Here is a 24,083-nt window from a genome sequence, read left to right on the forward strand (position 1 = left end):
TCAACTGTAATCAGGGTCATGAAATTGCCTTCTGTTCACTCACTGCTGTTCTAATGTATTAAATTGTTGCATGATTCAGTCTAACAAATCACCACTGCTGGTGCTTTTTTTCCAACTGGCACTATGTAATTCTCAAATGTACTTCACTCACCAGCATAAAAAAGAGGGAGAGTAAAAGGAAGGTGGGGAGGGGAGAGAGAGAAACAGGAGTGATGCTGGGATGAAAAGCTGAAGGAAAAGAGAGACAGACAGACAGACAGACAGACAGACAGACATACAGAGGAAGAGGGAGACAGATAGCGCAGATGTTGTTAAATAGATGGAGAGGAAAAATCTGTCCAGCCACCATCTTCACTTCCTCTCTTTTGCTCTCTCTCTCTCTCTCTCTCTCTCTCTCTCTCTCTCTCTCTCTCTCTCTCTCTCTCTATCTCTCTCTATCTCTCTCTTTCTTTCTCTCTCTCTCTCTCTCTCTCTCTCTCTCTCTCTCTCTCACACCCTGTCTTTCTCTGTCTAGTGTTTTCTCAACATGGAGCCTCATCTGCTGTTTAAAGCGGCTGGGTGAAATGCCTTCAAGCTGACAGGGCCTGAAAGCTCAGACATATGTTAATCACATGTAGTGATGACAGTCTGAGAGGGGGCAAGAGGGAGAGAAGGAGGGAGAGAGAGAGGGAGAGAGCGAGAGACTGGTGAACAGAGGAGAGAGAGAGTGTGAGAGAGATAGCGAAGGGGAGGGAAGTGCTACTCTGGAGACTTCAAACCCAGCAGCGGCAGCAGACGAATGCCTTTGTTAGGACTCTCCAAATTGATTTTTTCTTTTTTAATGAGACTCCTGCTGCCACAGCTGTATCTGTGTCTGACAGAACGAGGAGGGAGAGGAAGCAGGGGGTGGGCCTTGCAGAGGGATGGGGCTGTAGTTTTATAGGAAGGATACAGCTTAGGTCTTACAAATGGTGATAGCAGCATGTCATGTTTTTTTACTGGCCAATATTGGACATATATACTGTGCTTTACTAACTGACTGCAATACTCATTCTAAAATAAAATAAATCTTAAATCTGATACAAAAGGTCATTTTTAATCTTTGACTTGATTAGCCCTTAAAGGTACAAAGCCTCAGATGTTTGATCTTGGTGTGGTCGTGGACATTTGAGCTGAGTGCGCATAAACAGGAGCAGATTCTTGTAAAGTCGCAGCAGAATCTTGTGCTACTGTACCTAATATGCGGAGTGGGTGAGATTGGCAGGCCCCCGTCCTATCTGATACATTTGCATCAGCACCTGACATCCACAACATATCTTCAGCATTCCTCCATCCTGCCACGTCTCCATTTCTTTCTCCCTCTGTTCAGAAACACCCTTCCATTTCTGTATTTGCCCATGTCAGCTTTTTCAGTCCCTTTTCTTTCTTAAATGCTCCTCACTTTTTCGCAATTTTGCACTGCTTTTCTCTCTCTCTCTCTCTCTCTCTCTCCTCCTCCATCTTCATCTCTTCCTCTTTTTCCTTCTTTTTTTCTTTTCTCCTTTTATCTATTGGGCATGCTCAGTAGTGTGTGGCTGCCCCAAGTCAACCAGGAGGAGATGGTAGAGGGGGCAGGGAATGTGTGTGTGTGTGTGTGTGTGTGTGTGTGTATACGTGTCAGTGCATGCTCGCACGCCAGCTGTCATTGTTTCAGCCTTAGGACTCATCTTGCATGCATGTGTGCGAGGACCCCGTGGCCAAGTGTGCCCTTGTTCAGCACAGAGCAGCAAGTCGCCTCCTCTTCTGCTCCTGTGTGTGTCTGGCAGAGCAAGGGAGAGACAGAGAAAGGGAGAGAGATCACCATGGATACCTGGGCCGAGCCCTTAGACGCAAGCGAGCCAGGTGAGGTGGGATGGCTCAGAGTGGGCCATACTGGGCTTGCGGGAAATGGTGAGTGCTTTTCACCGGTACTCCACTCCTGAAGCTCCAGGACCTCTCACGTGCTGAGGAGGACTTTCAGAAGTCATTCATTCCTGTCTTTGCCTACTGTTTCAGCACAGCTAACATGCTGATAGCGTTTGTACGATGATAGAGGTTTGGTGGAAGTGGGCACTGGAGATGACTGGATCTGTGGATCTTTATTCTAAGGGCTTATCCTAACCTTCCTGGCCAAGTCCATCTTCAGCCATGTGCTATGGCAGAGTGTCTACTGGAGAAAATGATAGCATCCACCAGTGGAAGACAGTGAGCTGAGAAGGAAGAAAATACAGGCATTTGGAAGGAGCAAAATGGAATAGCAAGAAAGCCAACAGAAGAGACAGAAGGAGGAGGATAAGAGAGAGTGTGTGTGAGAGAGAGAGAGAGAGAGAGAGAGAGAGAGAGAGAGAGAGAGAGAGAGCGAGAGAGAGAGAGAGAGAGAGAGAGAGGGCAGCTGGCAGGTTGCGTGTGTATGAGGCTTGTAGGCAGTGCTGAGTGCTGCATGCTCTCTGCTCTTCACAGATGGTGTTGTGAGACAGACTTGCCTGGCACTGCCCACCGCGCTGCTCTCCTGTGTGCCATGGGCACTGGGGCTCTGCCAGACTACTCACCCTCTCTCTCTCTCTCTTTCTCTCTCTCTCTCCCTCCCTCAGCCTCTCTGCTTCCCTCTCTCCTTCTCCCTCTCTCTCTTTCTCTTATAATTCCAGAGAAAAAATTGTCTATTTTATAAGTTTGTGTCTTTAATTTTCCCTTAATATATCTCAGAAGGTTCCAGGGACTACTGTCATTGCATGTGACAAGTGTGTTCAATGCAGTGAATGGCTGTACTGTTTCAAGACTTTATATGTGGTGTAAAAATGCATGTCTGTTTATCCTTTTGGGTGTTGCATTATAGACTGAATGTGTGCTTATTTTAGACGCAGGCACTCTAAAAGCCATTTATTTATATAACATATGTATGAATGGCTTTGTATTCAGCTGAAGGCTCAAGTGGGTGCTTGTGTATTGTGTATGTCTACGTGTGTGTTGTGCATGTGTGTGTGTGTGTATGTGTGCTGGAAGGGTCTGGAGGAAGCAGCTGTGCGTGGGAGCGTGTGCCAGGTCAGAGCCACTCGAGGAGAGCTGACATGGGGCTATTTCGGACGCCCATCTGCACTGGAGCTACTGTTCCTCCAGGCCTCAGCGACGGGCAATCTGTTCGCTCGCTGGCACCATGCCAGCCTCCATGCCGTCCATCTGTAGCAGGGACTGGAGCTTTCTCAGAGGCTCCCTCCACTCTGCACCGCCCGTGCCATCCTCCTCCTGCGTTCGCCCATGCAGCCCTGTGAGCATATTCCCGCTGGCGGGCTGCGGCTTGCTGAGCGAGAGACGTTTGTGCATATGTGGAGTTTTAATGAATCACATTAGGATAGATAGGAAGCTCCATGGCATTCTGTGTGTGCGTGCACATGTGTGTGTTTGTGTATGAATATTTGTGCATGTGTGTTTGTGCGCGTTATTATAAATGTGTGTGTATTTATGTGTGTCAGTTTGGGCCACACTAAAAACTTCATGCTTTAGCCCTCCCCCCCCCTTTTATGAAGCTTGTCCAGTCTGGACTCATCCTCCCACATTGGCCTATCCATGCTGCTGCCGTCCACAGGCCTCCTGAAGCCGTAAGTTACCTACTACTGCACCATGAAGGGCAGTTCCAAGTTCTTGCCATTGCAGCAGACCAGCTCCGAGCTGGATTTTACTGATGCAGCGCATGAAAATAAAGCCATTTCCCCAAGCTTGAGCAGTCCCTTAGTGCATTCAGATATTAAAGGGCTGTGATAATATCCCCAGAGCTGTGCCTCAGCCCCTTGTACTCACAGCAATTAACAAACAACTAGTCACTGACCTCCTCCTCACCATACACAAAAGCACTCACAGTGGAAGTGCTCTGACATTAGGTCACGCATCAGCATCTCCTGCCACCATGGCCTGCCAGATGTGGCTCAGATACTTTTTAGGATCTCATGGTGCGCAGGGCTGGAGAATGAGAGTGTGAAAGAGTGTGTGTGAGAGAGAGAGAGAGAGAGAGAGAGAGAGAGAGAGAGAGAGAGAGAGAGAGAGAGAGAGAGAGAGAGAGAGAGAGATGGTTTTCATGTGTGCACAGTGATTGAGGGTAGAGTTAGTTGTTTTTTTAATCTGGTTCTACTTAGTAAATCTCCATCCTGGACTGTGTTTCATAAATTGTCTACATATTTTTCTGAGCAGAGGACTTAGCTCAGTCTAATTTTTAACACATGGCCTCTGTCATGTGATACTTTCAAAACACTTGCAGACAGCGGTCCCAGCAGAAACCTACCGTCATCCTGCCGCCAGGTCTCTCTCTCTCTCTCTCTCTCTCTCTCTCTCTCTCTCTCTCTCTCTCTCTCTCTCTCTCTCTCTGTCTCTCTCTGTCTGTCTCGCCATCCGCCATCCCATTGGCCTCCCATGTTGTGCTTCTCCACTCTCGTTTTATCCCCCTTTTTCCTTTATCACATAGATGTGTTTCCAGTTAACATAGCCATATATTATTAGCTCAGATTTTTGGGTGTAATAAAATAGCATTTCCCTGATTTAAAACATGAGCCTCTTTATTGTCTGTCGAAAATTGATTTGGCATTTATAGCTGTGGACTTGACTCCTCTTAACATCAGAGGCCGCGTGAGCAGTGCAGTTGTTGCCAGGAGATTGGTGAGGCCCACGCACTATCACCACAGCCGTGGAAGATCAGTCAGCAGCGAGAGAGAGACAGAGAGAGAGAGAGAAAGAGAGAGAGTGAGAGAGGGGCGGGGGGGTTTGAGACAGGACAGTGCTGCAGGGCTGTCTGAGAGCGAGATAAAAAGCAAAATAACGGTTCCCTGGGTCTGCAGAGCAATGTGAAATTTGTTTGCCTGCATACACATATACCCCATAATATCTGTCTACTGATTTGGCGTATTTTTTGTTCTTCAATACTATCTAATATTGGTGACACCATGAGAAGCACCTGGAAATTGAGAACAGGTTTGGAGAGTAGGGATGTAGCCACTGCTTAAAGTCCTTATAGCAGAGTCAAAGGATTTGCATCTGATTTGCTTCTGAATTGCATTTGATTCTTCTGAACTATAAGACCTTGTGAAGTTTTGGTTAATCACAATAAGTTACTCCTCAAGTGTACTCACCTCTGCCAGAAACATATGACTTCACTCTGTTAATGGATGTCCTTGGGGTCCAAAACCACATTGCATGTGCGCGCTCGCTCGCTCGCTCTCTCTCTCTCTCTCTCTCTCTCTCTCTCTCTCTCTCTCTCTCTCTCAGTCTTCAGCTGGCATCTGCTGGTGCCAGGAAGCTGAGTGAGTCATTGACTTGAGAGTTGGATGAGTTTCAGATTAGCGTTTGAAAGCACTAATCTTGGTATAAAAGCTCGTTTATTGACAAATGCTCTAATTCTGCCTCTTCAGATAAGAAGTTAGTAAATAATTATTTTTGTTTGTTCAAAACATGTTGGCATTTGCAGCGCTGTTTGTAGTATAATTGCAAAATCTTGTTCCCGTTTCAATGATTTATCTGTTTGTAGATGAGGCATAGCGGAGGGAGATTACAGTAAATGTAGTCTTATTTTCATTTATCCAAGCTCCCCCGTGAGGTCTTACACTTGCAAAGATTTTTTTTTTCCCTTTTTGCCTGGCAACAAGATACAGCGCAAATCTCAGAGATTTCAACAGATGCATAACGGAGACTGTGAATCACTTTTATTGTTCCTCAATGCTTGTTTTCTTCCTCTATGCTTTAAGCCAGTCGGGTCTTATTTCAACAGATGGTTAAAACAGACGTTACTATAAATCCATTTCGAAGACGAAGAAGAAGAAGTAAAAAAACGAGAGACTTCCGCTCTTAAACACTGCATCTGTTTTATTGGTCATTTTCTTTTTATTTTCAGAAGCAGGTCTTTATTTTGAAGCATCTCAGCAGATGGTTCTGGGGCGTATGTGTTTATGGCGGAGACAGGGCTCGCCGCTATCCCTGCCCTGCACTCCTGCACTGGGTGCCACCTGTGCCCTCTCAGCGGTGCCCACACCTGCCACACCAACACTGGCATCAGCGCAGGCCGGCATAACATTCTGCTAAGGCTTGGAAATACACAGTGCTGCTTTTGCTCCCACCCAGTGTGATCTCCTAGTGCCAGAGTCTTGTAAAAATAGACTTATGTTGACACAAAGCAACAGTGGTGTACTGCTGGAGTACTCGATCAGAACACATGGATGTGCTGTGACAGTAAGCAAGAGTGAAGCTCAGAGCAGTTCCTGCTGCTGTTTGTTACTGCATTCTGCTTAACACGCTCAAATGGCAGCTGCCATTAATTTTTTAATACAATGTCGCAAGAGAGACTCCCACAAAGAGCTTAATTGTCACATTTGCTGTGTGTATTCCTGCCTTAAGCATATCCCTTAGCAGTCCGTGTTGGTAGATTCCAATATTTTTTGTATGCTTAAGACAGGCTCATTTCTAACACTATCACAGCACACTTATGGTAACGAGCTAAAACCAGGCAGGTTAGGAATGTGGGCTCTTTAAATATGAAAGTGGCCAGGTTGGCCTAGAGCTGTGCTGGTGGGTGGGGCGGTAATTCTTGACCGAATGTGGGCTGATGAAGGTCCCCTCAGCCCTGACGTCATTTGATGGGCTGGAATAGAAAGTTGGCACACCACCTGGCGTTGCCCAAACAGCGATCAGGAAACACGTGTGCTTGGGGAACGGTGTGGAAGGGGCCCGGAGAGTGGGGGCACATGAGAGAAAGAGCAGGGTGGGGGTGGGAGGCGAAGGAGTAAGACAGAGGTGCAAGGGAACAGAACTTGCTGTGGGGAGAGTGAGGGGAATAAGTGAGGGGAATGAGCTTCAGGACAGTGGGGGCATTCATACATCTTCTCTGACAACCAGAAGGGGTTTGATGGGCCATGCTCAGCGCACTGTTCCATCTGGCAGAGATGATTGCATGGTGCACAGCCGTGCTGCAAGTTCATAATGTATTCTGGAGGGGGAGAGCACGCTTGCATACCAATGCAAGCCTCCAGTTCCCCCTGACTTCACCCAGAGCTTCTGCTACTCAAAACAGTGCCTGAATTCCAATTATCTGATGATTCCCATGTTCCAGGCATGCCCCTAGCCCGTCTTTCCATCACCTGCATCTGTGTCTCTCCCGGCAGCCTGGACCCATATCTCCTCAACCGGTATGCCGATGGCCCAAGCAACACCGCTGCCACGCCATTTCTCTTTATTCACTCAACTTGTTCTGTGATGTGTTTCCTGCGAGAGGTGGCCTCCATCTTGTCCTCCCTCACCACCTGCCCTCTCTGTGATGGGTGGCAGGACGTACCCTTCACCTGCAGGGCCCTGGCTGATCCACTGCCATCTCTCCAGCATGGCTGCGCAGTTGACTGGCTACCCGCTGCTTCTCACGCGTCATGAGTTTTGGCACTGGCGAGGGGGCCATGCTCAGCTGAAGCACACCTCCTCTGAGGAAGCACTCTCAGTGACCTGTGCACTCACTGAACTGTGCTGATTTAGCATGGTCAGGTTATTAGAGAAAGTGTGAAATCCCTGTTCATTTTGCAGAGAGTTGATAAGTGTGAGTTGCTTTCTGACTAGCCTAATATAAGTCACTATTGTTGGAGCATATTAGATTTTATGAAGCTTCTGGTCCACTAACTTAGGGAGGGTGAGTGAATCTTGCTGGAGCTGCTGTGTAGGAGGATAAATCTAGTTCCAGCCTCTCTCAACAAAAAATGACAATGCAATTCATAGAAATGCCCTGTCGGATATATTAAATGCATTTCAGATTTGCATTCCTGCAGGATTTGTGCATTTTAATATGCATTGCATGAAGTATTTTATGACCTCTTTCTTGCTCTGTTTCTGTATCCACAGTTATTTTAGCTATCCTGGAATTCAGTGAGTGCAGTGAGTGATGTAACAGATATGCAACCATGGCAAAGCCTGCAATATGAGAGCAGAAGAAAAGTGGAGCTGAAGCAGGGCATCAGCTGCCCAAGCTGTAGAAAGTGCCTGCCTAAAGCCCTGTGCTTAGATCAGCCTGATGTAAGCACAGGCGTGAGATTTCTGCTGTGCGATGGACCATGCGTGTTCAGCCCTAGTGTCTCTTTTAATGGCTCATGGTTCGAAGCCATAGAATTTGCTCAAGTTGCTCCTTTACTTGGGTGATTTTATGATTTTTGAAGTGGAGATTTGCAGTCATTTGGTGGTTCCATTTTGCAGTGGGGAGATTAGCAGAGAGCCCGTCCAGCAGATGAAATCCTGTTAGAAGAAGCATTCAGTGGCAGCCTCCACAGCTGCTCTCTGACTGCCACCCATGCACGACTGCCAGGGACAGATAGCAGAGGCAGCAGATGGACTGAAACATTCTTGCACATCTGAGCAGCTACTGCTGGGTGAGACTGCTTAATGTATTTGGTACTGGATATTTCCAGTATTACAACTTTCAATATTGGGCAACCCTTATGAAATATGAATGTTAATTTGAAATGAATATTTGTGATTTCCCTTAAGGCAGATACACAGTATAGAATGTATTACAGCATATTTACTCTACTGTAAACTAACTAAGCAGTGATACAAGTGTTTTGATGAGGTGCTAAGTTTCACAAGAGCATTGTGTGAGGTTCTGAAATACTATTTTTTTACCTTTCTAGAAAAAATAGAGAGCCCTGGATCCAGTGTTACATGAGTGTAGTATTGACTGGCACTCACCATTCTTGGAAAATGATATATGCGAGAAGCACACTTTTCCGAGTCTCCATTCGCAGTGGCATTTAATGGCTGTCTGTGGAACTCCAGCACTATGCTGAAAAGTAAGAAAGAACCTTGGCCAACAAGGAAATGGAAGGCCCTTCACAGGCCTTACGTACATTAAACCTCTCACTGCAACAGTATCCATCTCGGGTCGCCCTGTATGCATTTGTGTGCCTCATGCACTGGTTTCCCATTCGTAAATGCGAAGTAACTGCCGAACAAACTCATTGTGTGTCAGTCAGTCCTGTGAAATGAGCGAGGGTAGAACTGCACCCTGGTTTGTTTTTCAGCCTGTGTAAAATCTCTCATTGACATGCACCTGCACTGTGTCTCTTGTACAGCATACCTCAGCAGCCTGTGGGAGGCTCTTAATGATGTTATTCAGTAGGCCTTTTGGAGTGTGTGACCAACCGTAGATGCGATGGTGTATGTAAACTCATCTCCTGTGCTAGGCGCAGAGTTTTCAGTGAGATTCTACTAAGGATGAGTCATGTCATTACTGCTGCATTGTCTGCCTGCACTTTGCACTGTCTTTGGTTGAAGTGATGTGAGATCATGCTGCACAGTTACCTCCGCCACATTCCTCTGTTCAGTACTTCAACATCCATGGATTTTATTTTGTACTGATGCATTCTGATATATCTGCCAAAAAGAGAAAGGAACAGGGATGACTATTGAAACAGAAAGAATGTGTACACTTATAACAACTGCATTACATTCTAGCTATCTGAGATGAGGTGGTAACGGTGAATGTTTTAAAGGAATTACTCTGACTGAATCATGGGACGATGGCTTTTTTTTGCCTGTTACATAGATCCACATGCTCCTGCCTCTCCAGCCTATATAAATATTGAATTTTAAATTCATGCCATGTTTTCTTATTTCTCCTTCAGCCCTGTGTTTCCCATAAGGACCTTATTCAGTGTTCAGATTGCATGTGTGTGTGTGTGTGTGTGTGTGTGTGTGTGTGTGTGTGTGTGTGTGTGTGTGGGTGGGTGTGGGTGGGTGTGAGTGGGTGTGTGTGTATGTGTTTTGGATGTTGTGTTGGATGTATGTGGATTAAAGACTAAAGTACTTCTTCATTCCTGTCAGACAGAAGGCAGGGATGAGTTTCAATTCTTTTAGAGTATTCTCCACAGTTCTGTCTTACTAAACTAGGTGTTAATCTCTAATTAGATATGTATAGTAGAACCATCTTTAACAGTGATAATTTCTGACATCTACACAGTGATGAAAAGATTTATGAGTGTGTGAGACTTTCTTTTTACTTTAATTAATCACACAGGCTGCTGGTATTCCTAATATTTCCAGTATTTCTGGATAAATTTATTGTATTCATTTGAAACTTTTATAGTGGCATCTCAAGTGACTCATCAATGTCAGCACTAGTCATGTTTTTAACATTTCAGTGTAAATGACTGGTGACATGCTGGGATTGTAATGTTAAATCAAAGTTCTGTGCTGTATCCTGTCGACCTTCATCTAACATTCCCCCACACCCCAATTACATTCAGAAGCTCTGTGTTCTAGTTTTCATGTAGCTAAAATTAGATCATTGGATCCGGATTCATGTGTAGGATACACAAGCACAGAGTTCAGATTAGAAACTGTTGTCTTGTAGTCCCTTTCATAGGGATAAATCCACATCATGGTATCCAAGATAATCAGCTGCCTTGACAGTTCATTATGATAATAAAGATTGCTCTGTCAATAACAAAGTGAGTTAAGTACTAAAGGTTTATTTTTACTGTGCTGCCTGTTTATCAGTGATGGTATCTCATTATTGTATGGAGACAGGAGACAGAATAAGTGAGTGAATGGACAAGTAGAGGGAGTCTGTTTTCACTACTCAGACTGGCCATCTGTTTGAGTCTGTTATCTGCAGAGCAGGGGTTGTGTGAGGACCAGGTATGGGCCAGATTAACCATGCTTAGCGTAGACATACACACACACACACACACACACACACACACACACACACACACACACACACACACACACACACACACACACACACACACACACACACACACACACACACACACACACACACACGGGTCCTGGGAAATGGTGGCCACATGGGGCTGAAATTCCCACCAAATTGATCTCCTCCACTTTGGCAGGGGTGTGTTGTTGGAAAAGGTGCAGCCTTTCTCTGGGAATGAAAAAGCTAAGTCATGCACCCCCCCACCCCCAACCCCTAAAGGGCCCTCAGCTTGAAAGTGTTCTGCTTGTAGTTTGCTTCATGACTGTGTACTGTATAAGGGCTCAAAGACATTATTAATTTTGCTGAAATGTCACTTATAAGGTGTTGAGAGCAAGTTTTTTTTAAAGAATCAGTGGAGTATTTTTGTAATGTACAACTAGAATGTCTTGATTGTTTTCCATTTCCTGGACTTTATGATGTCATACGCTATTTGATCTAGTCTGGAGGTCTTTATTCCAGATGTGTCTTCTTAAAACTTAGCATCTGTGTTCTCATTTCCTCTTTAGCATTCTACCTCTAGCACAAAGGCTTCAGTTTGAACAGACAATAGAATTATGGAATTATGGCTTTAATAAGGCACAGTGCTTCAAATCAGTCACTTTGACGGACTCCTGCCTGATCGAGTCAGAGTGTGACATCTCCATTTTCTTAGAGCCATCTGGCTCCACCACGCTATGACTGAAGCACTCGCCACAGGGCTCTCATGTTGAAAGGTGAGCTTATCTAACAGGCTTAGGCTCTCACTGCTCTCTCCCTGCAGCCTTCCTCCCACGCTCTGCCCCGCTCCACCCATTGCCCCTCCTCCCCTGCCTGTTCTCACGCACACGTGATCACAGCCTCGCCTGTGGTCGAGGATGCTTCAGACAGGCAGGCAGGCCACCCCGTGTCTGGTGTCTGGAACCTGTACCCTGACCACCAGCTGTCCGAGTTCCAGCTGTCTCATGTGTCCCCTGCCTCAGATAGCAGTATGGAGTCCTCCCATCTCACTCCACGCCTCCTTGTTTGCTTTTGCCCTGGCCACCCCAACTCCCCATTTGCTCTCCTGTGCGATGTTCCACAAGACCATTCGATAACACTGTTTGCTTTTTGGATACAATTCAGTGCTGCTGATAGCTGCCATTGTCTGCAGGTCACAATCACACTGACTCGGCACATGTACCACAACTAGCCTATATTTGGATTAGACACTGCCAATAATGAACTGCGTGAATAGCTTTTAGCTTGTGAACACATGTCTGCCATTCCTGAAGCAGGTTCACATGTGAGCTCTTGCTGTGGTGCTCCTCTGGGGAGAGTAGGACTTGTGCAGGAGAAGAGCTCGGATTTGAGCAGCGCTACTACAGCAGAGCTCCCTGTAGGAATAGAGGAATGTGTGTATGTGTGCGTGTGTGTGTGTGTGTTAGAGGAGCTCAGATGTGTGAGAAAGGCAGCTTCTTGCAGATCATAGAGGACTCACCAGAACTGCTCCGTTTTTTGTTTTTTTTTGTCATCTATCTCTAACTTGCTTTATCTTTTTCTCTCTGTCTATATCTCTCAATCTCTGTTCAGCTCCTTTACTTTCTTCATTGTTGGCTCATCACTCAAATCTTATCATCACCGAGGATGAAGATTTGGGTGCCGTATCTTGAGCCCTGCGTGTGTCTGTGTGTTTCACTCCAGATCGTACTGAGAAGCCCTCCGCCATGCCCGACTCACCTGCCGATGTGAAAACACAGTCCAGGTTAACTCCACCTACCATGCCTCCTCCTCCCAGCACACAGGGAGCTCCCAGAACCAGCTCCTTTACTCCCACCGCACGTGAGTACTACACACATGCACACATACACGCACACACACACACACACACACACACACACACATACAGAATATACATAGCATACATATTAGAAGCAGAACTGGACACCACATTCCTGGCAGTGCAGGGCAGTGCAGTAGCAGTCTGCTGAACTCTCTGCTGTCTCCAGCAGCGCTGACCAGTGTGTTTGTGTGTGTGTGTGAGAGAGAGAGTGAGAGAGAGAGAAAGAGCATGTGCATTATGCGTGGGAACCCAGGGGACTGCCAGGATGGCTCCATATCAAAGCTCAGTTCGGCCGCTCCCTCCCTGCCCAGACTCAGGGTAATTGAGTAGTGCTGTACCTTCAGCATCCCTAACATGCCCCTCGCTCCCTCTCCCTTGCCAGATCCCTAAAAAACAGATCACTTGGACTCTGCAATTAGCACTTATGAAAAAAAGCACGCGACAAGCCGGCTCCTTGGCTCCTTGTCTGCCTTTTAAAGGCAAACTTTAATTACACATGCTGAAGGTTTAACAAAGCAAGCTCTTTGATTCCCCCTACACACACAAACACACACACATACACACACTCCACCACCACAGCCACCACCACCATGTAATTGGTACCAGATGCAGCTGAAGGATCTCGTTTCTGTGCCACTGGAAAGAGGCCAGACAGGCAAGCCTATCGCACAGCCTAATCTCATTAGAGCGACGTTGACGCCATGCTGGATCGCTCCTCGCGTATGGTTTGCATCATGACAGTGGGCACATTTGACCACATGTATTCTCCCCCCTGCTACATTTCTGCTGTCTGATGTGCGGTGTGGGAGCACATGGCTGTGGATGATTGGAAGCAAATGTGGCTGTTGCGCGAGAGCGTTTGGGAAGTTGGCCATTAGCACCGTGATCCCAAACACATACACAGAGTGACACAGGATTGTAAGTGTGGGTAATAGGGATGCTTTAGACTTAGGCCCTGAAATAGGCTGGCAAGACCAAGCTTAGGCTAAAGAGAATTTCCCATGGTAATTCACAATTGGCACTGCAGTCCAAAACTAGACTTAACTTGGATCTGTGAAACAGGCCCTTGAATTTCTTCAGAACAAACCTTGGTGTAGGAATCCAATACAGACAATGACCCAGCAACATTCACCCTCCTGTTTGTGTTAACTGTTTCTCTGGCTTTTGATTTTTTACCCCCAGTCACAAATGGCACCAGTCACTCCCCCACGGCCCTGAATGGCGCCCCCTCTCCACCCAATGGCTTCAGTAATGGCCCTTCATCTTCTTCATCCTCCTCGCTGGCCAATCAGCAGCTGCCGCCAGCCTGCGGTGCTCGGCAGCTCAGCAAGCTCAAACGCTTCCTCACCACGCTGCAGCAGTTCGGCAATGACATCTCACCCGAGATAGGCGAGCGCGTCCGTACACTGGTACTCGGCCTCGTGGTGAGTCCATACACACCATGCTAATTTCATCAAGCTCCTCGGTTAGTGGGCTCGCATTAGTCATTGACAACAGATTTGGCTACATATGTCAAGGAAATTACAGTTTTCACAGAATAGGCTGGATTATGAGAAGGAATTTGATCATGTATCATAATCAATTATAAATATGTGCAAAATCAAGTACAAATTTTTTGCCTTCAGAATCATAATGGAAGATTTTTGCTTTCTGCTCTAAATGTTTTAATCATTTTGTTCTAAATGTGTTAATCATGCAAAGCTTTATAGCTTTAATCATGTAAAAACTTTACAGAATGCAACACAGGCAACACAATCAACTGAAAAAACACGGTCAACACAGTCACCTGAAAGGAATTTATGTTGTTTTTAACCTGTCTCATATACACCAAAGCCCACTGAAAAAAAAAAACAATGCCTCATCCAACAGGTTGTAGATGTTTACTGCTGGGCCCAGTAACATGCCGCACCCTGCCTAAAATCCAGCCATAAGAACATGCAGCCATGGCTGAGAAAGTGTTTCTGTGCATCATGGAATACTAAGTGAAATACTGCTGCCTTTACCAAGGCCACTTTAATTAGCCTCTCTGAAGGAAGGCTCCCTTTTTTTTGGCACGTGTTTGTTTATTTTTCACAGTGTCTACACGCCGAGGCTTTCTCCTGTCCCCTTGGCTTCCATAACTCCCGTTAATATGCTCCCCTCTCTGCCTTATTGAAAAGAGTGACACACTTAATTAGCGCCAGCGAAGCCGGAGAAAAGCTCAGGAGGCTTTCTGGCTGTCAAAACAGGCCGCTGCAATCTGGGCGAACAGATGTAAGCCTAATGTAACAAAATTCAGGTCTGGGAAATGAGGGAAAAGCTGTGTGTTTTCTCCAGCATGCACCCTCTCGCTCTCTCTTCCCTCTTCTTCATTTTTTTTTTTTTCTCACTTCTTGGAAATAACATATTGAAAATTGAAAATAGTGTCACCGTTCTGCCAGTCTGTTAAAATGAGATAGAGCAGCAAGAGTGGGAGATAGAAATTAGTTGCTTCTCTCCTTTATTCCACCCATTGCGCTAGACAGGCGCAGAGCAGCTGGAGGGCGTGATATACGGTGGCACAGCTGAGATCAGAGACCAGCGGGAACCAATATCCTTATTAAACAGATCAAACCACAGCCCATCCGTTGCGTGTAAAGCAGCCACTCGCCTGCGACATGCATGTTATGATAGGCACCTTATCTCGTATCTTACAGGCAGGAAGTTAGAGGGACAGTTAACTTACTGTGTAAGGTTTAACACTGACATTGGGATTGCCGTGTATGTATGTGTGCATGCACAGTCAATATTTGCACATTTAAGGAGCTACTAAGGCAAAAGTTCCTATATGTTGCCATCTTCCACAGCCTTCCCAGCAACCCACTGAAAGCCCAAATTGCTAAGCCTGCAGCAGGATCCAGTTTTGCCTCCTATGAGTAACATTATCATATAATGCGTTCCATCTGTATTCATGCTTGTTCTTTTCTCCGCCTCTCACTTGTCTCCATCTCTACAGAACTCCACTTTGACCATAGAGGAATTCCACTCCAAACTGCAAGAAGCAACGAACTTCCCACTCCGACCTTTTGTCATCCCGTTTCTGAAGGTATTGCGCAAGCCAGTGATCTGGAAAACATTTACACAGCTCCGCAGCTGATGCACAGATGTACATACTTCTCCTAGCCCGCTTTTCAGTTCCTCTCCCTTTCTCTAACTCTGAGTCCGGGAGGACCTCGAATTTCCTCTTCACTGAGACCTTAATTTTATTTCTCTTTTTTGATAATATTTTATATCAAAATAAGGGACGTGAACTCACATGAGCGCCCATTGTATCAGTGCAGCACAGTTTGACTCCCAGCGGAATTTGTCTTTTTGTTTCTAGTGCCTGATGGACTCCCCTGCTTAGTCATCGATTTTCTCACATGGTGGATGTTTGAGCGGGGGATGGGGGGTGGGGTTATGGGGGGGGGGTGGCAATGAACATTTGAAACCATTAGATGAGCAACATGAGCTGCTGCTGGCCTCTGGAAGAACACCAGCCTGTACCCTGGTCTCACTCCATTTGTCACTGGGCTACTTATCTCATTACAGCTCAGAGAGCCTGGTGTCTGTTTATGTTGGGCCACTTAAAGTGAAATGCTCAAAGAAATAAATGGATCATGCTTTCAAAAAGGAGTTAGAATTGCAACAAGGCTTGATTTTAAAGCACATTAGTGATGTCACTTTAAAAAAATGGGCATAACACATTTAAAAGGTGCACTGTTTACATTTGGGGCACCATATCCTGGTGCAGTCCTGGAGATTGACTGTGAAAAGATGCAGATGAGCTGGTGTGTGGGTCCTGTGATATTTACCACTCTTAAGCTGGGCTCATTCATTCTCATCTGCTTAGACATGACAGCTGTTATACAGCACACCAGTGCTCCTCCCTCCACTATACCCTTTACATCCTCCCCACTCCATAAGCCCTCCCTCTCCCCCACTCTCTTTCACACTATTTCTATACTACACACACAAACACACACACAGTCACATGTGCCACGTGCTCTCACATTTAACAGTGCAGTGAACATTTGCTGGAAGTGGATGAAATACAGGCTGTGCTGCAGCAGATCGGCATGGCACCATGTCCCTTCAGTACAGGAAGAGTAGGATGTGGTCTCAGGCATTTCATCATGTCCACTGGAAGTCAGGAGCATTGGTTTCGTAAGGGGCTGTGCTGGTCGCTGATGGATGCAGAGAGACATAGTGGGACACTACCCACCACCATCTTGCTGCTCCATGCCATATGCTTACTGTATCACACAGTCAGGAGGGGTGCTATCCAGCATGCAACTTGTGTTCTCACTCTCCCTCTGTCTCTCACACACTTTCTCTTTCTTTTTTCTCATCTCTGCCATTCTCTCTCTCTCTCTCTCTCTCTCTCTCTCTCTCTCTCATCTAATTTTAGTGCTTTCCCTCAAAGGAGGCTTTAATGACAAATACCATATGGCTGTGGGAACAGGGGCTTTTATAAGTGCACAGAAGCGCAGCTGCAACAGTGTGCATTAGAGGCATTTTTTCATTAGGCTAATGTCATCTAACGACCCTCCCTTCAGCGTTGGGTTTGCCAAGAAGTGCTTACTGGAAGGGCAATGTGCACTGTGTTAATGATGTAATCTGGAGTCAATACCAGCTCACTGCCTTCGTGTGGATGGTGTTACTGTATGATTTCTCAAAATAGCTGTTTCTTAGATACTAGGCTGAGCTAGAATATGGAACATATGGGGAGGGGGTTCTCATGGTGAATGAGGCGGGAAGAAGCCAGAGAGCAGGCGCCCCTCGCGAGTGGCCTGCCAGTGTGGTACCAGCTGTGCTGCAGGACTTAGAGAGCACACCACCACACACTAGCACAATGAAGCAGGACGGATACAGTGCACCACCACACACTACTACTGCAGGGAAGTAAAGATTGCGTAAACATGTGGCTTGCTGCTTTGTGGCCTGCCGTTAATTCAGGAGTTTCCAACTAGCTGTGTGCTAATGGATCACACCAGGACAAAGCTACAGAGAGGCATTAGGCAGCATTTTGAAGTAGCGTGTTTGCTCTGTCTTCAAGCAAAGCTTAAATATATGTCATCGATTACAGTGTCATAATGAGAACAATGACCCTGAGAGGTGAACTCAAAAACAACCAGTCCTATGTCTTGTTACTTTTGTGAAATTATGGAATACATAGTTTGCTACATGCACAGCCACTGAAGATGGCCTGCCACTAATTGTGATAAACCTCCAAGTAATAACAACTGAGGTCTTTGCAGTCAAGGCAATCTCTGTCCACTGGTAATTACTATGGAAAGCTGTTAACGCTGCATTACCTCAGGCAACCAGTGACCAGGGGCACCTGTCATAATGTGCATCACTGTAGCCTCTGAAGTGTATACATTTTCAAATAGAAGCTACATAGAATATTTTCAGTTAGAGTCTGTAAGCTGAAAAGTGTTCTTTGGAATTAAGAGCACCTTCAATGCTCACATTTCAAAGAGTCGTCCAGTCCACAGCTCTGGGGTTAAGACTCGATGTCTCTGAAATGGTGATTGCTTATGGAGAGTGGAAGAAAAAAATAGAAACATCACAAGGAAAGCGAGGAAAGGAGAGGAATAGAGGTGATCGTGTGCTGTTAGCTCATGCTGATTTGGCTGCCATAATACCCACACTGTTTCTGGCTGGGGTTTTATGAAAACCTTTCATCTGCTGTAAAGAATGCTCCTCTGCAACGCTTTGAAGTCGCAAAGCCACCCATGTGCTTCTGGAGAAAGTACACCCCCCTAGCAATCAGTGGTCCAGAGAGACAAGGAGGAAATGAAGGAGAGAGAGAGATAATGCTGGCCACTCCTCAACCACCTGCTTTGAAGATGGCACTTTCCATGTAGACTGTGATTTTATATGCCCCTGTGCCAGGCAGGGCGAAGGCTGAAAGCATTAATGCATGGTTTGGGTCACAGCTGAGACTAACCTAGCCAGAAAGTACCAAAGTAAAGGGCCTTGGGTTGTGCAACAGTATTTTATTTTATTTTTTTACCCTTGAAGAGCTTCCCCACAATCACTGTAATGGGTAAACAATGCTTGCAGAAACACTGGAATGTAGCCAAGCGCAAGTCATGCCACAAAACCTTTTGTCTCACTTAGCCTGGCACGAGAGCTGACCGCTATCTCCCCCTGCAGGCCAACTTGCCGCTACTGCAGCGTGAACTGCTGCACTGTGCGCGACTGGCCAAGCAAAACCCAGCACAGTACCTGGCCCAGCATGAGCAACTGCTGCTGGACACAAGCATCACGTCCCCCGTAGACTCCTCCGAGCTGCTGCTGGACGTCAACGAGAATGGCAAGAGGAGGACGCCAGACAGGTGAGCGCAAACCACTGTCCCCCCCCCCCCAACACATTACACCCCACCCCTGCACTCCTCCACCCCTCAACTCATCCACCCCTCCTCCCCTGCACCCAGCGAGTGAATGCGGAGAGAGCTGTAATAAAGTGAGTGATGTTGGCTTCCTGTTTCAAAAAATCTGCCAGTTTTGTGCAATGCCTGAGTGACCAGGAGACTACAGCCCCTTTGGGACTTAAGGCACACATTGAGATGGTAATAGTAAGAGCAGCAGGAGCTGTGTGTGGATGAGCAGGGCTAGTCTTTGCTGGGATGTACTGTGAGCCGCTCCTTGCATACTGCAGTTTCATGCGCCATTGGGTTTCTCTGCAGTTCTCTTTAATGAGGCAGAAGCTGGCTTTCCAAAAGAGGAGAATCCACGATAGGGACACCTGGAGAATATAGAAATACTGCGCTTCTATGTGTGTGTGTGTGTGTGGGGGGGGGGGGGGGGGGGTGCGCGTGTATGTGTGTATATGCATGCGTATGTGTGTGTGGGTGCATGCATGCACATGTTTTTTGTGTGTGACTGTATGGGGGTGTCTGAGGTCATTTGGGTGTAGAGTGACTTGCCATTACTCAGTGTGCTGGAGGGCCTGTAAGCAGTGCAGTTTTAGCACTATAAATGAAACCAAAGCCCAAATCTGTGTGTGTCCTGGAGAAGGGGAGGAAAGTGTGGTGAAAAAGAATAATGCATCCAACCTCAATACCTGCCCCAAAAGCTTACAATTTTTCATGATTCTAGTAACAAAACTAAATAATTGTTGTTTAGTGTCTGATATTGATGATCACCTTAAGTCCTTGTGGCTAGGGCCAGCAAGCACGTGATCCTCTCTTTTGATGTTTTTTTTCCTATAATACCTGAATATTTGCGGGTGTACTAGTGGCAGGAGGGGTGGGTCTGGGGGGACCGGCTGATAACACATACAGATGAGGTGCACTTGGCCATCCAGCTGGCTAAGCGCTTCTCTTCCTGCTTAGCTCGGCATGTCTCACCTCGCTGGGTGGGGGGTGGGGTATTGGAACTTGAATGGGACGCACAGCGTTCTAAACTGCAAGGCACAATATTGGGCCACTTCATACTGATTAATATCAAAGGGTCTGCAGAGGCGAGGGAGCTTTGCAGAATGCAGCTTTTCTCTTCATTTAGAAGAGAAATGTTAGAGAACATCTATTAGAATAAAAAATTCCATTGTGTTGCATGGCCTCTTTATTAGTGAAAAGTAAAGAAAAAAAAGCTTGAATTTAAATGAGCATGGCTTAGATTCGGTGAATCCCTGGTGATGCAACAGAAATGTCTGAGGTGTAGAGAAAAAAGTATGAGTCTTCCATGTATGTGGAAATTATTATGTGATTTTCTTGCTTTTAAGAGAATTTCTGCATAGCCCGGTTGACTGTTATGTTTATAGAAAAAAACAACAATAAATATAGGTGGCAGAAAAAGTGCTTTATGAAATGTAGAACAACTTGTAGAATATTCTTTAAGAATATTCTTTTTAGAATATTCTTATCTGAATAAGGTCCAACAGGACACTGTTTTACATGCTGCACAAGAGAAATCTTGAATCTTGGGTCTTTAATTAGAGTAGTGTATGATAGTGGCTGAAGGCAGGCACATCTTGTATGTGTGGGGGAATGTGTGATAGGGGATGGGTCTTCTGGGGACCATATGGATGAGCATTAGGAGTCCATAAAAGCGAGTCATTAGGAACTTCAGTGTGTTGGAGTGCTAACAGAGGGAGCACTACCTCACCACAGTGATAGGGGCAACTGATAGGTGAGCTCAGAACACAGACACATCCTTCACACAAGCATAACCTGTGCTCAAGTGCGTGCACTCACACACATACACACACACACACACACGTGCCCGCACACACACACATGTGGCAGAAGGTGTGCATGCTTTATCCATGGTCACGCACCAATACATAAGAGGAATGAATGACATTGTGGTACGTGTGACTCAGTGAGACAGCATACGGTCAAATATCTGCCATGCTTTGACTCATATTAGTGAATATGCTCAAAGGTCTTCAGATGTATGCTATCAAACCCTCGTTTACAGCGGCAGCAAAGAGCTCTCTGCATGCAGAGCACCAGGATTCCCAGTGCAGGAAATCACAGAAAGCTGGATTACAGCAGAAGCTGTTTCACATGGGCTCCCAACACAACTCGAACCAGTGCACGCGCACGCACACATGCACACACACACACACAGACACACACACACACACACACACACACTCACACTGACACAAGCACATGTAGACAGGCACACCATATCTTCATTGCCAGTGTTTTCTCTCTTCTCCAAAAGTGTTTTGCTCAAAGCTGCGCATTCTCTTTCCTTCTCCCCCTCCCTGTCTGGCCTGCCTCTTCCTGCAGGACCAAAGAGAATGGCTTTGAGAGGGAGCCTTCGCACACGGAGCACCCGAGCAAGCGAGCATGCACCATTAGCCCGGGACAGCGATTCAGCCCGTCCAACGGCCTGCCATACCAGCCCAATGGCCTGCCACACCCAACCCCACCCCCGCAGCACTACCGCCTGGATGACATGGCCATCGCCCACCACTACAGGGACACATACCGGCATCCCAACCCCCGCGAGCATCGTGAACGCCCGCGGCCCATCGGTATGCTGCCCGTGGATGCGGCAAGATGCTAGAGCCCTTGGCTCCCTGCACACACTTGGTGTGCTGCTTTCGCTGAAGGCACAGCACAGCTATTAGAGGTTAAATCAGGCATCAGCTCCTTTTTTATGCTGATTGGAGGGGTAATATAATAGTAGATGTGGATATATATCCACCAGCTTGACAAATTACACCCAAATAGGGGTGCTAAAAATACAAATCTATGTGATGGTGCTGCTCTGCGGTGATGTATGGATGAGATATATCTGAGCCTGGCAGGCCTAATTCCACCAAGAGCGAGACAGTGCCCACAGGCAGCGCTGCAAGAGGATAGTGAGGAATGAATGTGTGTGTGTGTGTGTGTGTGTGTGTGTGTGTGTATGTTGGGGGTGGGGGGGATGAGCGATGAAATGTGTGTCTGAATGTGTGAGAGATGGAGAGTGTCATGAAGGGCCTGATTGATATCCCTGAAACAGACGGAGGCAGCGGAAGAAACGGGGAGCCACAGCACAAATAGTAATGAGCCTGGTCCTTTCTTCCTCTAATCTCTCTCTCTGTCCCCTTATTTCTCTCCCTCTTCTTTCTCTCTCTCTCTCTCTCTCTCTCTCTCTCTCTCAGGGATGCATGGAGGTGCTCGTCAGGAGGAGGTCATTGATCACAGGCTTACAGACAGAGAATGGGCAGAGGAGTGGAAGCACCTTGACCATGTAAGAAAAGTAATAACATTTTTTATTACTATTCAAAGCACCTGTGTGTATCTGTGTGTGTGTGTATGGGTGTGAGAGAATGTGAGCCAATGAGAGACAGACATGTCAAAGTGAAAATGGAAAATGTCATGTTACTGTACATGTCTGTATATGTGAGTGTGTGAATATATATATATATATATGTTAGCATTACCATAAGTGACTTGTATGGTGTGCATACTCAGCGTGTGTGTTGTCCACAGCTGCTCAACTGCATCATGGACATGGTGGAGAAAACGCGGCGCTCGCTTACTGTGCTGAGGCGCTGCCAGGAGGCCGACCGCGAGGAGCTCAACTATTGGATCCGTCGCTACAGTGACGCTGAGGACCTGAAGAAGAGCTCCAGCTCCAGTAGCAGCACCAGTGGCAGCAGCCAGTCCCGCCAACAGAGCCCTGCCAGCCAGGAAAGCACCCCCGCAGGTAGCAGCACACATACCATGCACGCCACACCTCGGGTCCCTGACACAGCTCAGGAAGAAGATCACCTGCTGCTGTTTAAATACATGAGAGATGGGAAGGTGTAGGCATGTTTTGTGTAGTTTGTTGAAGTGGGGTGTATAATGAAAGAATCTGTTCCCCTTTCTGAATCAGAGGTCCACCGGGAGCTGCTCCACAGGCCAGTATCTGGCTATGTTCCCGAGGAGATCTGGAAGAAAGCAGGTAAGCCGGTGACACACACACACACACACACACACACACTTTCTCTCTCTCTCTCTCTCGCTCTCTCTCTCTCACACACACACACACACACACACACACACACACATACATGGAAACATGAGGAAATTTGAAGAATTTTCTGGGGTTGTTTCATGGCCTATTGGTAATAAAGAGCCCTTTTCAGCCAGTTAATCACTCAGTCACACCCATTCCATGCTGAGATGTCTGAATTTGTGCGATTCTGCACTCTAGAGCACTCCCAGATGTCTGCTGCACTCTTGGAGTTCTGTTCTCAGGTTTGAGTGCCAGCGTGTGTTCCAAGCTCGGGAATGGCGTACAAGCAACGTACAGAGCTCAGAGCAGAACTCAGATCGTAAAGCCAGCAGCCAGTGTGTGTTAGTGCACTTAACTGCTGCTATTAGCAGCACAGGAGTTGAGGGCTGGCTCCCCTCTCAACACAGCCCCATTTGAGCAGAGTATCCGTTAAAGCATAGATAGCATGATTAAAAGACTTTGTTTAACAGTAGGTGATCTGGGTGAACTATGACGGATGATGGATATTGTAATAGGAGATTGTTTACACTGGCCTCTGATCACTTAATGGCATCTGCTAAAGCAGTTGCTGTGTAGTCTAATTGAAGGCCTCATAAGAGCAATCTAACTAATCTTTCTCAATTAAAAAAGGGAAACGATTCTAACATCAATTTAACTCGTGGCGTTGCCATCAAAACACCATAGTACCACTGCAGATAGAAATTCCATCTGAACAGTGGAATATAATCACAGTGAAATATATCAGGAAACATCATTCATTTTCCATGACCTCAGCCCATCAGAGAGAGGACTCGATGCACCAAACCACCGTGCATTAAACAATTCAGTCCAATCCAGATGAAAATTGGTCTCCATTTTACAATCCCATACTGCAGTCACACTGCAGTCACATTTATGATTGAGGGGGAGGGTCTGTGTGAGCACAGCCATCTATTTCTATAACACAAGAGGCATCTACATAACAGCTTAATACATGACAATTTTGTCCATAAATGACACTCAAATTCAGCCAAACACTTTAGATGAACAGTGCCCATGTTCATTTTCCTTCTGTATCAGACACTTTATAACCAGTAAAGTTTGGCACATTTTAGATTAATAGAGATGGAT

At 46.4% G+C, this 24,083-nt stretch overlaps 1 protein-coding gene across 5 annotated transcripts in view; it reads left to right on the forward strand.

The window, feature by feature from the left end:
* The window catches only part of runx1t1 (RUNX1 partner transcriptional co-repressor 1), a 43,658-nt gene that overhangs the window by 15,445 nt on the left and 4,130 nt on the right, over positions 1-24,083 (forward strand). For 3 of the 5 annotated variants that reach the window (XM_035529396.2, XM_081702833.1, XM_081702831.1), the window contains exons 2-9: positions 12,380-12,517; positions 13,701-13,942; positions 15,493-15,582; positions 18,681-18,862; positions 21,269-21,516; positions 22,132-22,229; positions 22,463-22,679; positions 22,851-22,919. In XM_035529396.2, coding sequence (XP_035385289.1) covers positions 12,380-12,517; positions 13,701-13,942; positions 15,493-15,582; positions 18,681-18,862; positions 21,269-21,516; positions 22,132-22,229; positions 22,463-22,679; positions 22,851-22,919 — 1,284 coding nt within the window. Of the gene's footprint in view, positions 1-2,349; positions 3,260-12,379; positions 12,518-13,700; positions 13,943-15,492; positions 15,583-18,680; positions 18,863-21,268; positions 21,517-22,131; positions 22,230-22,462; positions 22,680-22,850; positions 22,920-24,083 lie in introns of those variants that run through there. The other 2 variants (XM_081702825.1, XM_035529397.2) reach the window with 2 other exon arrangements.

Source organism: Electrophorus electricus, chromosome 2 (assembly GCF_041902795.1).
Source record: "Electrophorus electricus isolate QZ-2024a chromosome 2, ASM4190279v1, whole genome shotgun sequence".
Classification (NCBI taxonomy): domain Eukaryota; kingdom Metazoa; phylum Chordata; class Actinopteri; order Gymnotiformes; family Gymnotidae; genus Electrophorus; species Electrophorus electricus.